The following is a 12,897-nucleotide window of genomic DNA, read 5'->3' as shown; positions in this document are numbered from 1 at the left end:
ATCATACTTGATAGTCTGATAGAGTATTGCACCAATGCACCTCTACTTAAAATCCCAGACCGTGATCCTCGTCGCTTGCTCGTTCCTGCAGGCCTGACAGTTATATATTTTCCAAGTTGAATACAGAGGAAAAGGGCGATTTGCACAACCTGCAGCCACAGTGAACCTTACCCCATGAAAAAGTAATGACACCAGCACTAATGTGATGCTTTGCTAACATCTCCCCATGTCTACAACAGCTAATACTTTCCAAATCCATCTGAAATATTCACAGTTTTAGCCTCAAAATGGATTCACCCACTCATCATTAGCATGTTCTGTATAATGGAACCCATTTTCCCCGCTGTATATGAATATATTGGTGTAAGCCATGTGGCTGAGGAGTGCTCTCAAGCTGTCAACCATCACAGAGCAGTGGATACAGACAGCCAGAGACCAGAGTGCTGCAGGTGTGCGTGCGTGTGTGCGTAAGTGTGTCCATCACCGGCACCATGTGCTCAGTGAAGCGAGTCTAAACTGGACAGGCCAGTAAATGTGAGAGGAGGGAACTCCAATGGTCACATCGACAGCTTAAGCGATGTGAGTGGTAATATCTGAGTGTAATGATAGATCTGATCTCTGACTGCCTTCTCCTTGAACTGCAGACAAAGCCATTGAAGGGCTGAAAGAGAGGACGGTCAGATGGGACCTGACCACTGGATGAACTGAGAGAGAGGGACAGAGAAAGAGAGAAAGAAAGTGACCAAGAGACAGATAGAGAGAAAGAATATTCATACACACAGTTGCTTAAAAAGGCATTAAACCCCTTGAGTTTTTCATAGCTGTTTGTGTGAGACAGGTTCTTCTTCAAAAGGTTTTTAGTGAGATGAGAAGATCACACACTGCAGCCAGTAGCGAGCTAAAAAGTGTAAATATAACCATTTTACACTTTTACTGTCATTATGTATTAGACTATTTTCTGGCACTGAGATGTTGCCAGGCTACCAACAAAGACTACATTAAAAAAAATAGTCTGATACATAACCCCCCCATGAAACCAGGAATTGGGCTTTTTACACCTCAGTTGTTCTGCTGTAATTGAACGCCCTGACAGAGCCATGCTTCCTGTATTCCCTAGTTTGCAGACCTTGTGTTAGCTAAGCTAGCCCTCTGCTTGCCTGTAATTCTTGGACATATCTGATAGTGGTATATACCTTCTCCTCTAACTAGATCTCACTCTATCTAAAAAGGTCAAACTATTTATGTTGTTTTTTTAATGTCACATTTTATATTATCCCTTTAATTCGAAACAATAATGAATCCTAGTAAGAGGAAAAAGGCTCAAAATAATTGCTTGTCTTTTTAAGCAACTGTAGTTGTTGTGTATGAAGATGGATATGAGAGAGTCTGAGACACAACTAATTTCATGATAGCTCGTTGACACATTTAGAAGGTCAACAGGCATTATCTGCTCGCAGCAGCAGCATTACCCAGGTTCACAGTGAGCTTCACTCTGCCTCCGTCCAGCTCCAGACGCAGTGTGTCCGCTGACTGCTGAGAGGTGGTGGCCACCAGCAGGCCAAAGGCCCTCAGGGACATGAAGCGCAGGGACACGTCCTCTGCCTCTGTGTGGAGTGTCCTTGGCAGCAGCACCTTCAGATACATGCTGCCGTCGTAGCTCACCATCGTGGCCTCTATGGATTTCAGGAAGAGGCGTTAGCAGACATTGAACCTCAGAGGAATTCACAAAGCAAAGTGGCATTTATAGATTGAAACCTGAATTGGAGCTTATCTAAAGTACAGCATGATATGATTTTAGATTGCAGTTTTCATCAGTCTCACCAGATGGCAGAAAAAGCCCTAGAACGAGCAAAGACAGTGGTGAGATTACGGCAGCAATCACATTTCTGAAGGATTTATACCCATCATGAAGCAATACAAGGGGGATTTTCAAATATCCCTCATTCTATTAGCTGCTAGTGGATCTGCGTAATTTGGCCTCTCTGCATTTCCCATGCAGATGGTTTCCTCACAGAGTGATTCAGGCCGTATCACTGCAGAGGCAGCACTCCATTTGTAATGAAACACTCGGAGAACACGGAGAACCTTTCCACACTGATAATTCATTAATGAAGCACTGTACAACTGTAGAATAATTAACTATGGCCTAAATAAAAAAAATATTGGTCCTTTGATTGTCACCTCCTATCCTTTGTAAACGTGGAGCTCTATTGTTTGAATTGTAATGACATTATTAAGCATGCAGATGATGATACTTCAATTGTAAATTGAATTATTATTGTCTGAGGCCTGAATATTAAGGCTTTTTTTCTTATTTGTCTATTCCTGCAGGCCCTTTCCAGGCACTACACAGCTACATCAATAAATAAAATACAGGCCAAAGTGTGTTAAAAGCTTTTCAGCATCATTTTGAAATCACTTATCCTTCTCATGCACCGTCATATGTCTCAGAAACTCTTACCCTTCTCACAGCTAGCACCCAGGTAGCCGGTACCGTTGCATTCACAGATGTGTCGGTTCCAGCCTTCCCTGCAGTGTCCGCCGTTGGCACAAGTGTCTCTGGCACACCTGATGTGGGTCTCTCTGGTGCAGAAGCTGCTCACACCTGTGGCGCTCTGAACCTCCGCCAGCCTCCACAGGTTACGGCTCTGTCCGTCTATGAACAGGTCCCTCACACAGCCCACATAGCCCAGGCTGAGGGAGGCGGTCCACACCTCGGGGGGCAGCATGAGGGCCTGCCGATCCTCAGGTAACCCCCCGAGATACATGTCCCCGTCAAGGTCCAGGATCTCGCTGCCTTCATTAGCAGCAAAGGGGATGCTCTGGCTATTCACGGAGATGAAGCCTGTAGGGCAGGAAATGAGTCAATTTGTACTTACACAAGGTTTTTGTCTGAGCAAAGAAAGACGTGTGTGTGTGGGCTGTGCCTAGTGAGAAGTGAGAACAAACTGTGATATTGGGGAAGTAGGCATTAGGCACTGCTTGCCTAAAAGAGTGTGAATAAAGAAAACTGCACTGGCAGTCCTTGGGAGTTGATTTTATGAGAAAAAGCAGCAGCCAAAACTAAAACTCGCCCTGAAAAGGGAGGAATTATAAATGGCATTGTCATAATACTCTGCTTGAGAGGGAAGGAAATGTATTCATAGAAATGTGTAGGAAGAAGTAAGAGGAGGAACAGTGTGTGTTTGGGCTCTTCCTAATAAGGTAGACATTTGGATTGCACTAATAAGGCCACATTTGAGGTGGATGTCTGTATAATTGGCCACTTGTGAAATAGGTTAACACAGATTTCCAAATGTCACAGATAGATTATAGCAACTGAAAATATCATTGTAATTAAAACCTAATATGCGTGCATGTTTCGCTGCGGATAAGAGAAAGCCAGAGCGGGCCAATGTGACTGGCTCCATGCTGACATATGGCGGTTTCACAGCTTGGAACATTTTCTGCTCCAGAGCTAAAACTGGAGTAACAGAAGCAGACAGAAGGCTTCCACAAACACACAGAAGTATCTCACCGTTACGACCCCTCCTCTGGAAGTCCACACGGCACCACTCGCCATCATCCAGCCTCTTGTTACTGGCCTTCATCTTGATGCTGCCAGAGCCCATATCCATGACCAGGAAGAGGAACCCGTCCAGCAGCTCGATGGCGAAGAAGTCGGCGCGGGGTTTGTCTGGCATCGCGCCCTGCAGACTGCCATGGCTGAACAGCAGCAGGCCCATGGGCTCCGTGGTGCGGAAGTCAAAAGATATGGCGCCCGTCTTCTTTGTGTTCCACCTGGGTAAAGTCAAGAAGGCAGAGGGAGTGTCGAAGGTGATCGGCTCCAGGGCCTCCACGTCCTCGCAGCTGAATATCAGGTCGCCATGGATACTGATCTTTGGATCCCGCTGTTCAGCCAGTCGTGACAGCTCCAGTCTAAACTCATTATTCTTGTAGACCACCTAATAAACGAGAGAGATGTCGTGGTGAGATGACAGCTGAAGTCGACAATAAATTCAGTGCAAAGGTTTTATATTACTCATCATTAATATAAGATTCTATATGACACAGCGGCATTCACAAGGACACGCCGTATTAGAAATGCGATGAATCATCCCTGAACTCAGAGCGCAGGATCAAAAATGTTTTGATTATTTCATTTCCTGGAGTTCAGTCCAATAAACTGGCACCTTTAATTAAAACAGACGTAGAGGTGCTTAATGTGTTAAAAAAGAACACCCTTGTCTGTCTCTATAAGATTGTTGTTATGTGCACAGGAAGAGATAGAGGAACGTGTATTATTGAGTATTTTACAGGTAGGCAAAGAAAAACAAGAAGGCAGGAAGTGCTGAAATGCTCTTGGCATTTAGATTTAGATGCAAATGCGAAAATTTACATTTTAGACATTTAGGTGACTCACTAAAGACAAAAAATGTGTTCCGACAGTAAAATAATCTCAAATTCGGAGAGGAGGAATCACAGACCTAGCACCTACTGTACACAGCGACAAACAATTATATGTGTTTATATGAAGTAAAGTGAAACAGATCAAGTCCAAGCAGAGGTGGTGAGTGGGAGAGAGGTGGACTCGATCCTTAAAAAGTAAAAACACACAATGCAGTATTTAAATAGGTAGTTAATGTAGGAGGGCATGAACTGGAGTGTTCGTTTTCTCTGCTGAGCTCATGATGCAGATACAGATAAGCTGTGGTAAGAAATCTGATTATACACTCCGGCTGCAGACCTGCCTCTGTCTTTGAGGATTGTCTGGATATTGATTTGAACATTTGGATCAATTACCGGAAACAGAGAGGAAGATATTCACCTTTAATACATCAAATACACCCTGTTTCTAATGCAAGTGTGCTACAGAATGCCCGCTCCTCTGTGCGGCTCTTTGTTATTTTCTGTTTCCATTCTGGGTTCATCAATATGCACAGCAGGAGACAACAATCCTTGTCTCATTTTGTATCAGTTGTAAGTCACCCCGAGCCCTCTGTTATCTGCCACATCACTCTGTGGCGAGTCACTGCCGGAGGTGACACACCACGCCGCACAGGGGACTAACAGCAGAGCTGAGAGACAATTTGAGCCAATATCACACTTCACACTGCCTCACTAATTAAGCAGTGAAATCAGATGGTGAAACTGACCATCGAGAAATTAGTGTAACAGGCAATTTTTAGATGGGAAGACAGTCAATCAAGTCACTTACACAAAGCGGGAGCTGTGTGTTAGCAGTTATAAACAGACAATAGGCGACATGCAGGAACATTCTCTTATATTTTCTCTAATTAACGGAAAAATAGTCAACCCCATTTGCATCAAATGTTCCACCCCATCCAAATCAGCTCTCAGCTACGTGCTCTGAATGATGAATCCCACTTCATCAAATCGGATGTGTGTGGCTAATTGTTTATTATGAGCTTAGGTAACACACCCTAATCCTTAAATAAAGGCAGGTGTTGTGCCGTGTGCAGACAGTCTACTGGTCCCAAACATTTGGGGAGATGCCAACAAAAAAAGGCTGTAAGAAAAATAAGAACTGCACTAGTATTGAATCTCAGGTAATGTTTAATAAATCAAGTAAACTTCGATTTTCCAGACATCAATACTGGCATTAGAGGAAAATCATTGAGCATCGAATACCAGTATGTGGGTCATATTCACACTATCTTATCTCCCAATGATTTTTTAGTCATTATTGGGATCAATAGACGAATAGCATTTTTTCCTACTATTTCTATCACAAATAAAATAATCATTAATACTGATGATCTAAATCCAATCATATTATGTTCATGCATTTTTCTTTAATCTGATTTGTTTCCTTTCTGTGACAAACAATTGGAAGAAAAACTAGATGTTATTTCTTCCTGTGTGTCGGAGGAGCTCTCTCTAAGCCAATATACGACAGACCTCCCTCTGTTTCTGAAGAATGTCTGGCAATGGATTTAAACATTTAGATCAATAACAGGAAACAGAGAGAGATACGAAATCTTTTAAAATAAGTTTACTCACATAAAACAGACCCTGAGCTTACTGTGATAAGAAATCATTGGACGGTCACAGAAATCGATGGGTACGAACAAAATAAGAAGAAATCATGGAAAGAAAATAGGAGGTGATTTGTCCGCATATTGCTTCCTGCATGAGGCACAATATTTACAAATAGGAGCTAACAGAAAGGCATAGATGGCTGCAAAAAAAGCACAGTGTGACCTCTGCAGGGCTATTACATAAACCAAAGGACAATACAGGAAGTGGAATCCTATTCCACCAAATCAGACGCCTGTTGTATGTGACAAGGATTACAGTGTATCCGGACACACAAGAATAAAGCCCTTCTGGGGCCGAATGACAAAAAGCCCTTGTGCCTTTTATGCTCAAGAGTTAAAGAATAAAAGCAGTGTGAGAATGAAGACCTTCTCCGCTGCTAATAGCCGTGTGAGGACATTCTTCATTACCAAATTGTGCTCAATCTTTGAAGCATTAAAGTGAGGGACCCTAATGATGCAGGGTGGGATATCCTGTGGGCACACATACTACAGACCAATAAGCGGGGTGACTTCAAAGACAAATTCATTTCTCCCGGTCCCTGGTAGTTGTTGTATTCCCGACACTCGTCTGAAAGTGGCCATTATTTGTTCCTCTACCTGATGGCCTTTACCCAGCAGCCCTCACATTTATTATCAAGAGACATCATGAGAGATGAGTCATGGCCCAAACTCTGTGCGTTCGATAAAATAAGACAGATATCCCCCAAATAGAGGCACTGCTTATACAATAAATATTGTAGTCATTTCTCTGTCCCGAATGGATTAAGAGAAATGTATGTTTCTCCATTCACAGCATTGTTCCTTACTTCCACTCAGAGCTCTGGATTCGACTGACCTGGCGTTGAACCTGCATCTCCAGGCAGAGCTGATCCCATTTGATCAGCTCTGCCATCGCGCGCCCTAAATTCTGGGACTTTGCGGGTTTGTCATCACATCTTCATGACTCTTTATCCCTGTCATAGCCTGCCTGCATGCCTAAAGTGCATTTGTGTGACTACGCACAGCAAGTAGTACGTATAAACACCACCACCAGCCGCACCACCCACAGAGCGGGGGCTGCAGCATTGGCAGGGTGCTGGGACAATAACCTATCCATAAATAACATCTAATTTTAATTTCTGTGAATTCACACTGCAGTTATGTAGAAGCTCCATTTCAAATGCGTTCAGCACAGTGCTTGAAATGTTGATGTCATGTGCTTTATTAAAACGACATTAAATACAACTGTGGACTATGACATAAGAAGTAAATAAGTAAAGCCTAAAATAAGCCTCATATATAAAGAACATGCTTTGGTCCAGCAGTGCTTTGAGTAATAACAAATTATAGCGACAGCAGGAAACAAAGTCGCTGAGAGGCTGAGGCCGGGCCTGTTTGATGTTGTATGACACGCTAAAAAAGTACTTGCTGAGATCAAAAGCTCTGTTGAATAGTATTGTAGTTTAATGAAAAATACTCGGTGATCAGACATACATTGTTATAATAATCAAAGCAATCATAAATCTTGCGGTCAACAAAAAGTACAACGGCCCTGTGTCACCCTCTCTTCCACACACACACACGTCACGCAGGTGAACAGGATTATAATGAGAGCCGCCCATATCCATGTGACCCAAGCCAACCAATCAATAGTGATCAAACAAATATCTTATATTAAAACAAAACGCATTACTATACACGTTTCATGGCTCCTACACAAATATTAATGTACAAAAAAGAAATTAAGACTGAACAACTAATTGGTTTCCTTTTGAGAAAATTACACATTCTCATTGCTGAGATTGCAAACAAACTGAATTATTGTATCTAAATGTTATGTTTTTGGTTTCAAGGGTAATCTTTTAAACCCCTAAAATGCCTGGGAAATAATTCTCTAACGAACAAAAAAATCGAATTGTTATCCTTTTACTTTTCTATTGTCATCTATGGTGGTTGTATGCAAAAAATTACATTATTCAAATGATTCGGATATAAATGTATTTATATTTCAGTCCTTGCTTTGGCGTTAGTAGTTATAATTATGTCTAAAAGCTGCTTAGTGCTGGTTTCAGGAAGTTAAACAGGGCATAATTTCCTCTCTAATATATATTTTAAATTGCTGTGAAAACATCACCGTCCAACATCTGAATTCATTGTAGTTTCGTGCCCCAGTTATCAACTTACTGGAGTTTTTTAAGGAATCATTTCAGTGTTAATATTTGCCAGATTTGCTTTCTTAGTTTAGCATTATAGCTAGTTAGCATGTTGTAATTAGCAGTACTATTTTTTGAGAAATTTAGACCTGATGGTGGTGCTTTATGAAAAGTCATGGGATAACTAAAATCGAAACAACTCCTCCTGTAGGGACATTTATTAACTGAAGCATGACGTCAATCCATTCAATAGTTGTCGAGAAATTACAACTCAAAAACACAAATAGTAACGCAAGTAATGTTGGCACAAGAGCAAACTTCAGGGGATCAAAGACTGTACCATTCATTCTTTAGGAAACAACTACTCTAATGGCATCCATCGGAAAGTTGCAAAAATATTTCAATGAGGACAAAATCTGGCGGACAACAGACGGAGGACATTGCCATACCCTAAGCCAGGGGTATTCAACTAAAATTCAACGAGGTCCAGTTAGAGAAAATCTCCCCATGCAAAGGTCCGGAACTTCAAAATGTCTAACTTGCTTTATGAATTAGTGTGATGTATTGAAGTAGCCTGCAGCTGTATCAACGTCTGCATGTAATCAACAACTGACTGCCAATCAAATAAAGAAAGTACAATTCATAAACAACAATATTTATTGTCAATTAACATTGAACTATGTACAGGAAAATACTGTGGATATGTGTAATGTTCCTCTCTGGCTGCATTTAAAAATAAAATAGAGAAAATAAATAAAATAGCTTTGTTAACCGTTTCACATCATGACTTAACAGTCTCAGACGATTATAGAACAATATCAGTCTTTACACATCATAACAATTGAACAGTTTTAAAGTTTCTCTTTCTTTCCCTCTTATATTGCAGTCCCTCACTCACTTTTTTTAATTCAGTGCGAGAATTGAGCTTGAGCTTGTCCTGCCAGGAGTTTAGATCTGGGCTGAAATGGTGTCAGGGCCATTCTCATACACACATGCAGGTGCTCATTAGTTAGCCTCGGTTAGCCTGCGCTGGAACGATATTTATTTGTTGTGACCTCAGTTCTGACTTGAGAGGGAATGTTTGGTCAAACACTTTGTGTTTTGTCTCATAGTGGCGTTTTGGCACTTTTAATGAGCGCCACGGTCTCTGAACAAATGAGACACACTGGTTCTGTGCTCCCAGTGGGCAGGATGAACATGAATGAGTCCGTCCATTCTGTTCTCACTGTCCACTTTCCTCTTCTTGGAGAGCGCCATGTGTAATTATTTGTCTCTCCCTGTCTGCCGCTAACACACCTGTTCACTCTCCTCTCCGTCTTCTCTCCCTGTATCGCTAATTATTCTCTTCACTCACTTTCCTCTCCACTTCTCTCTGCCGCTCTCTCGTCTCTTCTTCTGTGTTTCTCTCCATGTATCGCTCACTCGTCTCTTTCGCCCCCTGTCGGCAGCGGTTAAAATAGAATCGCCCCGTCAAAATTGAAATCCCCTATTAATGTATTGATTATAGGTCCGGGTCCGTATAGGTCGGCGTCTGGGTCCGGATCCGGACCGCGGTCCGCCTGTTGCCGACCCCTGCCCTAAGCCCTGCGAAGCTGAAAAGATTATGTAAATGTGTCCCTAAAATCTCTGTGTATGTGTCATCACTGAACTTCGGCACACAAATTACTTAGATTTTAGTTTGCCGACATAATTACATTCTGTGACTGCACAAAGCTGATGCTAAGTGGTAGAACTCGATTGGATTGGAGTAAGAAAGTCTGAAAAATAGTTCTGACAGAGCATCAAAGTCTGGCACAGTCTCCATCAATATTTAAAAAGATCACCAATCTTCACATTACAAGGCACTGACAGATTTTGTAATCTGCCAATGTCTCATCCTCACACATACTCTAAAGAAGCTGCTGTCTGTTATACGTTCCTCCACCTGGCTGCTGCTGGGACGAGCTTAGTCAGATTTTGGTTCTCTATTTGCCTTGCGCATTTTGTGACAAGTTTGCTCTGTCCTTGGTGCATTGTACTCCCTGCTGAATCCCATACAGCTGGATTTAATGGGGATCAAGAGCAAAGCCTAATAATAGTTTATACACACTTATGGAATAAAAGGTCTTTGACAATAATGTCTCCGGTAGAAGAAAACTCATTTGTTTGAGCCGGGTATTGACCCCAAGGAAATATATACACACCAATCTGCCTCTTCGACACTTATGCTACTTTGCTCTTCAATATTTAATAATTAAATTCTGTTTTAGTCATGTCTTCTCCTAATCTGCCCTTTTGCTGCTCGGCTTTTGCTTTTTATGAGATTGCTCTCTTCATTAAATATTTGTAAGCAGAGGCTGAAATTGGGCATTAATCCATTATTCACTGCTTTGTCTATATTAATTCTAATGCCGAGTGCATGAGCCTTGCTTGCTCGAGATAATCAACGTGACAGGTACGGGCTGGGGTTTAAAAAGCATAAAAAATGTGGAAAATAGTTCATACTGTGCTATTCAGGAATGAACATGAGGAGATGCATCTGTTTCTTATGTATATTAGTGCTGCGTTCTCAAAGGGAGTCCCGCAGGAATCTGTAAATGCATATGCTCTCCACAGCTGAATGTTTCTCCTTCAAACACCCTACAGGAGGAGAATCGATACGAATGCGACGGGTGGTTTTCTATACGCAGAACATGCTCTGCTTATAGGAATGGGTAGTGCTATCTAAGTAGGGGAAGGATTGTGTTTCCAGTCCTCTGATGGGACCGAGGTCAGGCTGTACTCACATCTTTCAGACAGCCCAGGAAGTTGTTGCTGACCGGGGAGCCTGGCAGGTCGGCCGTGTTCAGACTGCCTCCGATGTAGAAGAGATCATCGGAGCCCAGCATGGTGTAGTCCTCCTGGGTGTAGCCTGTGGTGGTGAGAATCCCATCCACCAGGATTGTCACCTAGAGGAGCCACAGCAGGAACAGGGTATGAGTAACATAAACGACAGGACATGGAGAGATTCTTACAAAAAGAACCGTCTCGTTTTTTAATGCCTCATTTCTTGATTCGGGTTGAGCTCGCCTTAATGTCGGATCTTGAAGGCAATTACAAGAACAGCTTCTCATGGTTCACTCATCTCAGCTAATCTCTGTTTCTGATATCTTAGCAGGATGGCAGAGGAGTCAATATACCATAGATATACCCTCCACTGCAAACATAATTGCTACATCGTACTCAGGAAATGTGAGATTAAAGATGTTAAGATTGCATCGTGTGTAATGGCAGCAGATGGATCAAGATCAATCCCATATCAGTTTCATCAGCACACAAACCAAATGTGCCGAAGACAACCGAATGACTGAAAAAAGGCTATAGGAGAAGAATGTAGGTGCTTGTTGCCATGCCAATAAGCCTACAGTTAACACGCACTCCTGCTCTAATGTAACAGCTCCCAGTGCGGCGGAAACAACTGGGAAAAAGGTAATTAGTTAACAGTTATTCCTGTGTTAAATTGACTAAAGATCTCTAAAGAGGCAGGGGACATGAACGTTCAAAGAGTTAATTAATTGAATTATTGTTTTAAGACAATCACAATGATTGTGTGGAAATGTGTAATACAGAAAATGTTTTGTATATGTTTATAAAATATTATAGATCAAGTCATATGTAAGAGAGGGGACTGCTCTCTCAGTTGTCAAATACACCTTCACTACACACTTATATATATACATTATACCTCTTTTAATTTGAAATGCAACTGAAAAATGTAAGCAAGTGAAATAACACATTTTTATAGAGCAATTGGCATCACAGATAATAACGGGATGATTTCTATATAAAGACCAACAGATAAAAGAGATCTGAGCTACATTTCTGGAGTATGAATACAAACTAGGCTACCACCACCACCACCGGATCCACCAGACATGGACTTAAAAGCACAATGTGTCATTCTTCGCCATTTGGGTCCCTCAATCAAAACAATAACAAAGACAGAGTTCTGTGGAGTCGGGAAGTAGAATGGGATCATTGGAGTTTGTCTGTGCCTTCAGGTTGTGTCACTTAGGAGTCCTTTATTGTTCGGGAGGTTTTTACTGGGAGACAAATTAACAACAGAGGTATCCTCTTCTACAAAACGAACAAACCAGGTGATTAATACTCGAAAAATCACAAAAACAAGCAGTTTAATTGTAAAAATGTGTTTTTCTCTGATGATGTTCTGCTGCAGCAAACACTTGTTCAGCTTGTTTTTCTTCAAACACAATATCCATACATCCTATGACTTAAATCCTCTGTCATCGTGATCTTAAAAGAGTATCCTTAAAATGTGGCTTAAAGGGGACCTACTGTATAACGTAAATGTTCTGGTTTTATTTGTATTTTGGGCTACTACTGTGACATGTTTACATGCTTAAATGTTCAAAAAGGACCTTATTTTTCTCATGTGCAGCACAGTTCACCCTCTGTCTGAAATCAGAGCCCAGTCTGCTCTGATTGGTTAGCTGGTCGCGGCTCTGTTGTGATTGGTCCACTGCTTAGAGGTGTCCTGCTCCTTAGCCTATCACGAACAATGTGTTGCAGCTAGCCAATTGGAGTGTAAGTGTTACATAGTAATGTCATTATGTTACTAAAGGAAACAAAGGAGTCCAGTGGAGGCGTTTTAAGGTATGACCAGACCATTTACATGCACACAAACCTTTATGCCACACTACAGAGAAGAGACAACTCCAAATGGCATGATAGGGCTTCTTTTAAAC

General features: G+C 41.8%; 1 protein-coding gene across 1 annotated transcript in view; it reads right to left on the bottom strand.

Moving 5' to 3' along the window:
* LOC117490610 (neurexin-2-like) overlaps positions 1-12,897 on the bottom strand; it is a 106,540-nt gene that overhangs the window by 74,069 nt on the left and 19,574 nt on the right. The window contains exons 3-6 of the mRNA XM_034140369.1: positions 10,939-11,100; positions 3,518-3,944; positions 2,462-2,845; positions 1,470-1,673 (exon numbers count right to left, since the gene is read on the bottom strand). Of these exons, the coding sequence (XP_033996260.1) occupies positions 1,470-1,673; positions 2,462-2,845; positions 3,518-3,944; positions 10,939-11,100 (1,177 nt within the window). The remainder of the gene's footprint in view (positions 1-1,469; positions 1,674-2,461; positions 2,846-3,517; positions 3,945-10,938; positions 11,101-12,897) is intronic.

Source organism: Trematomus bernacchii, unplaced genomic scaffold (genome assembly GCF_902827165.1).
Source record: "Trematomus bernacchii unplaced genomic scaffold, fTreBer1.1, whole genome shotgun sequence".
NCBI lineage: Eukaryota > Metazoa > Chordata > Actinopteri > Perciformes > Nototheniidae > Trematomus > Trematomus bernacchii.
The sequence above is the reverse complement of the archived record's forward strand: the minus strand, read 5'-3'. Positions and strand labels throughout refer to the sequence as shown.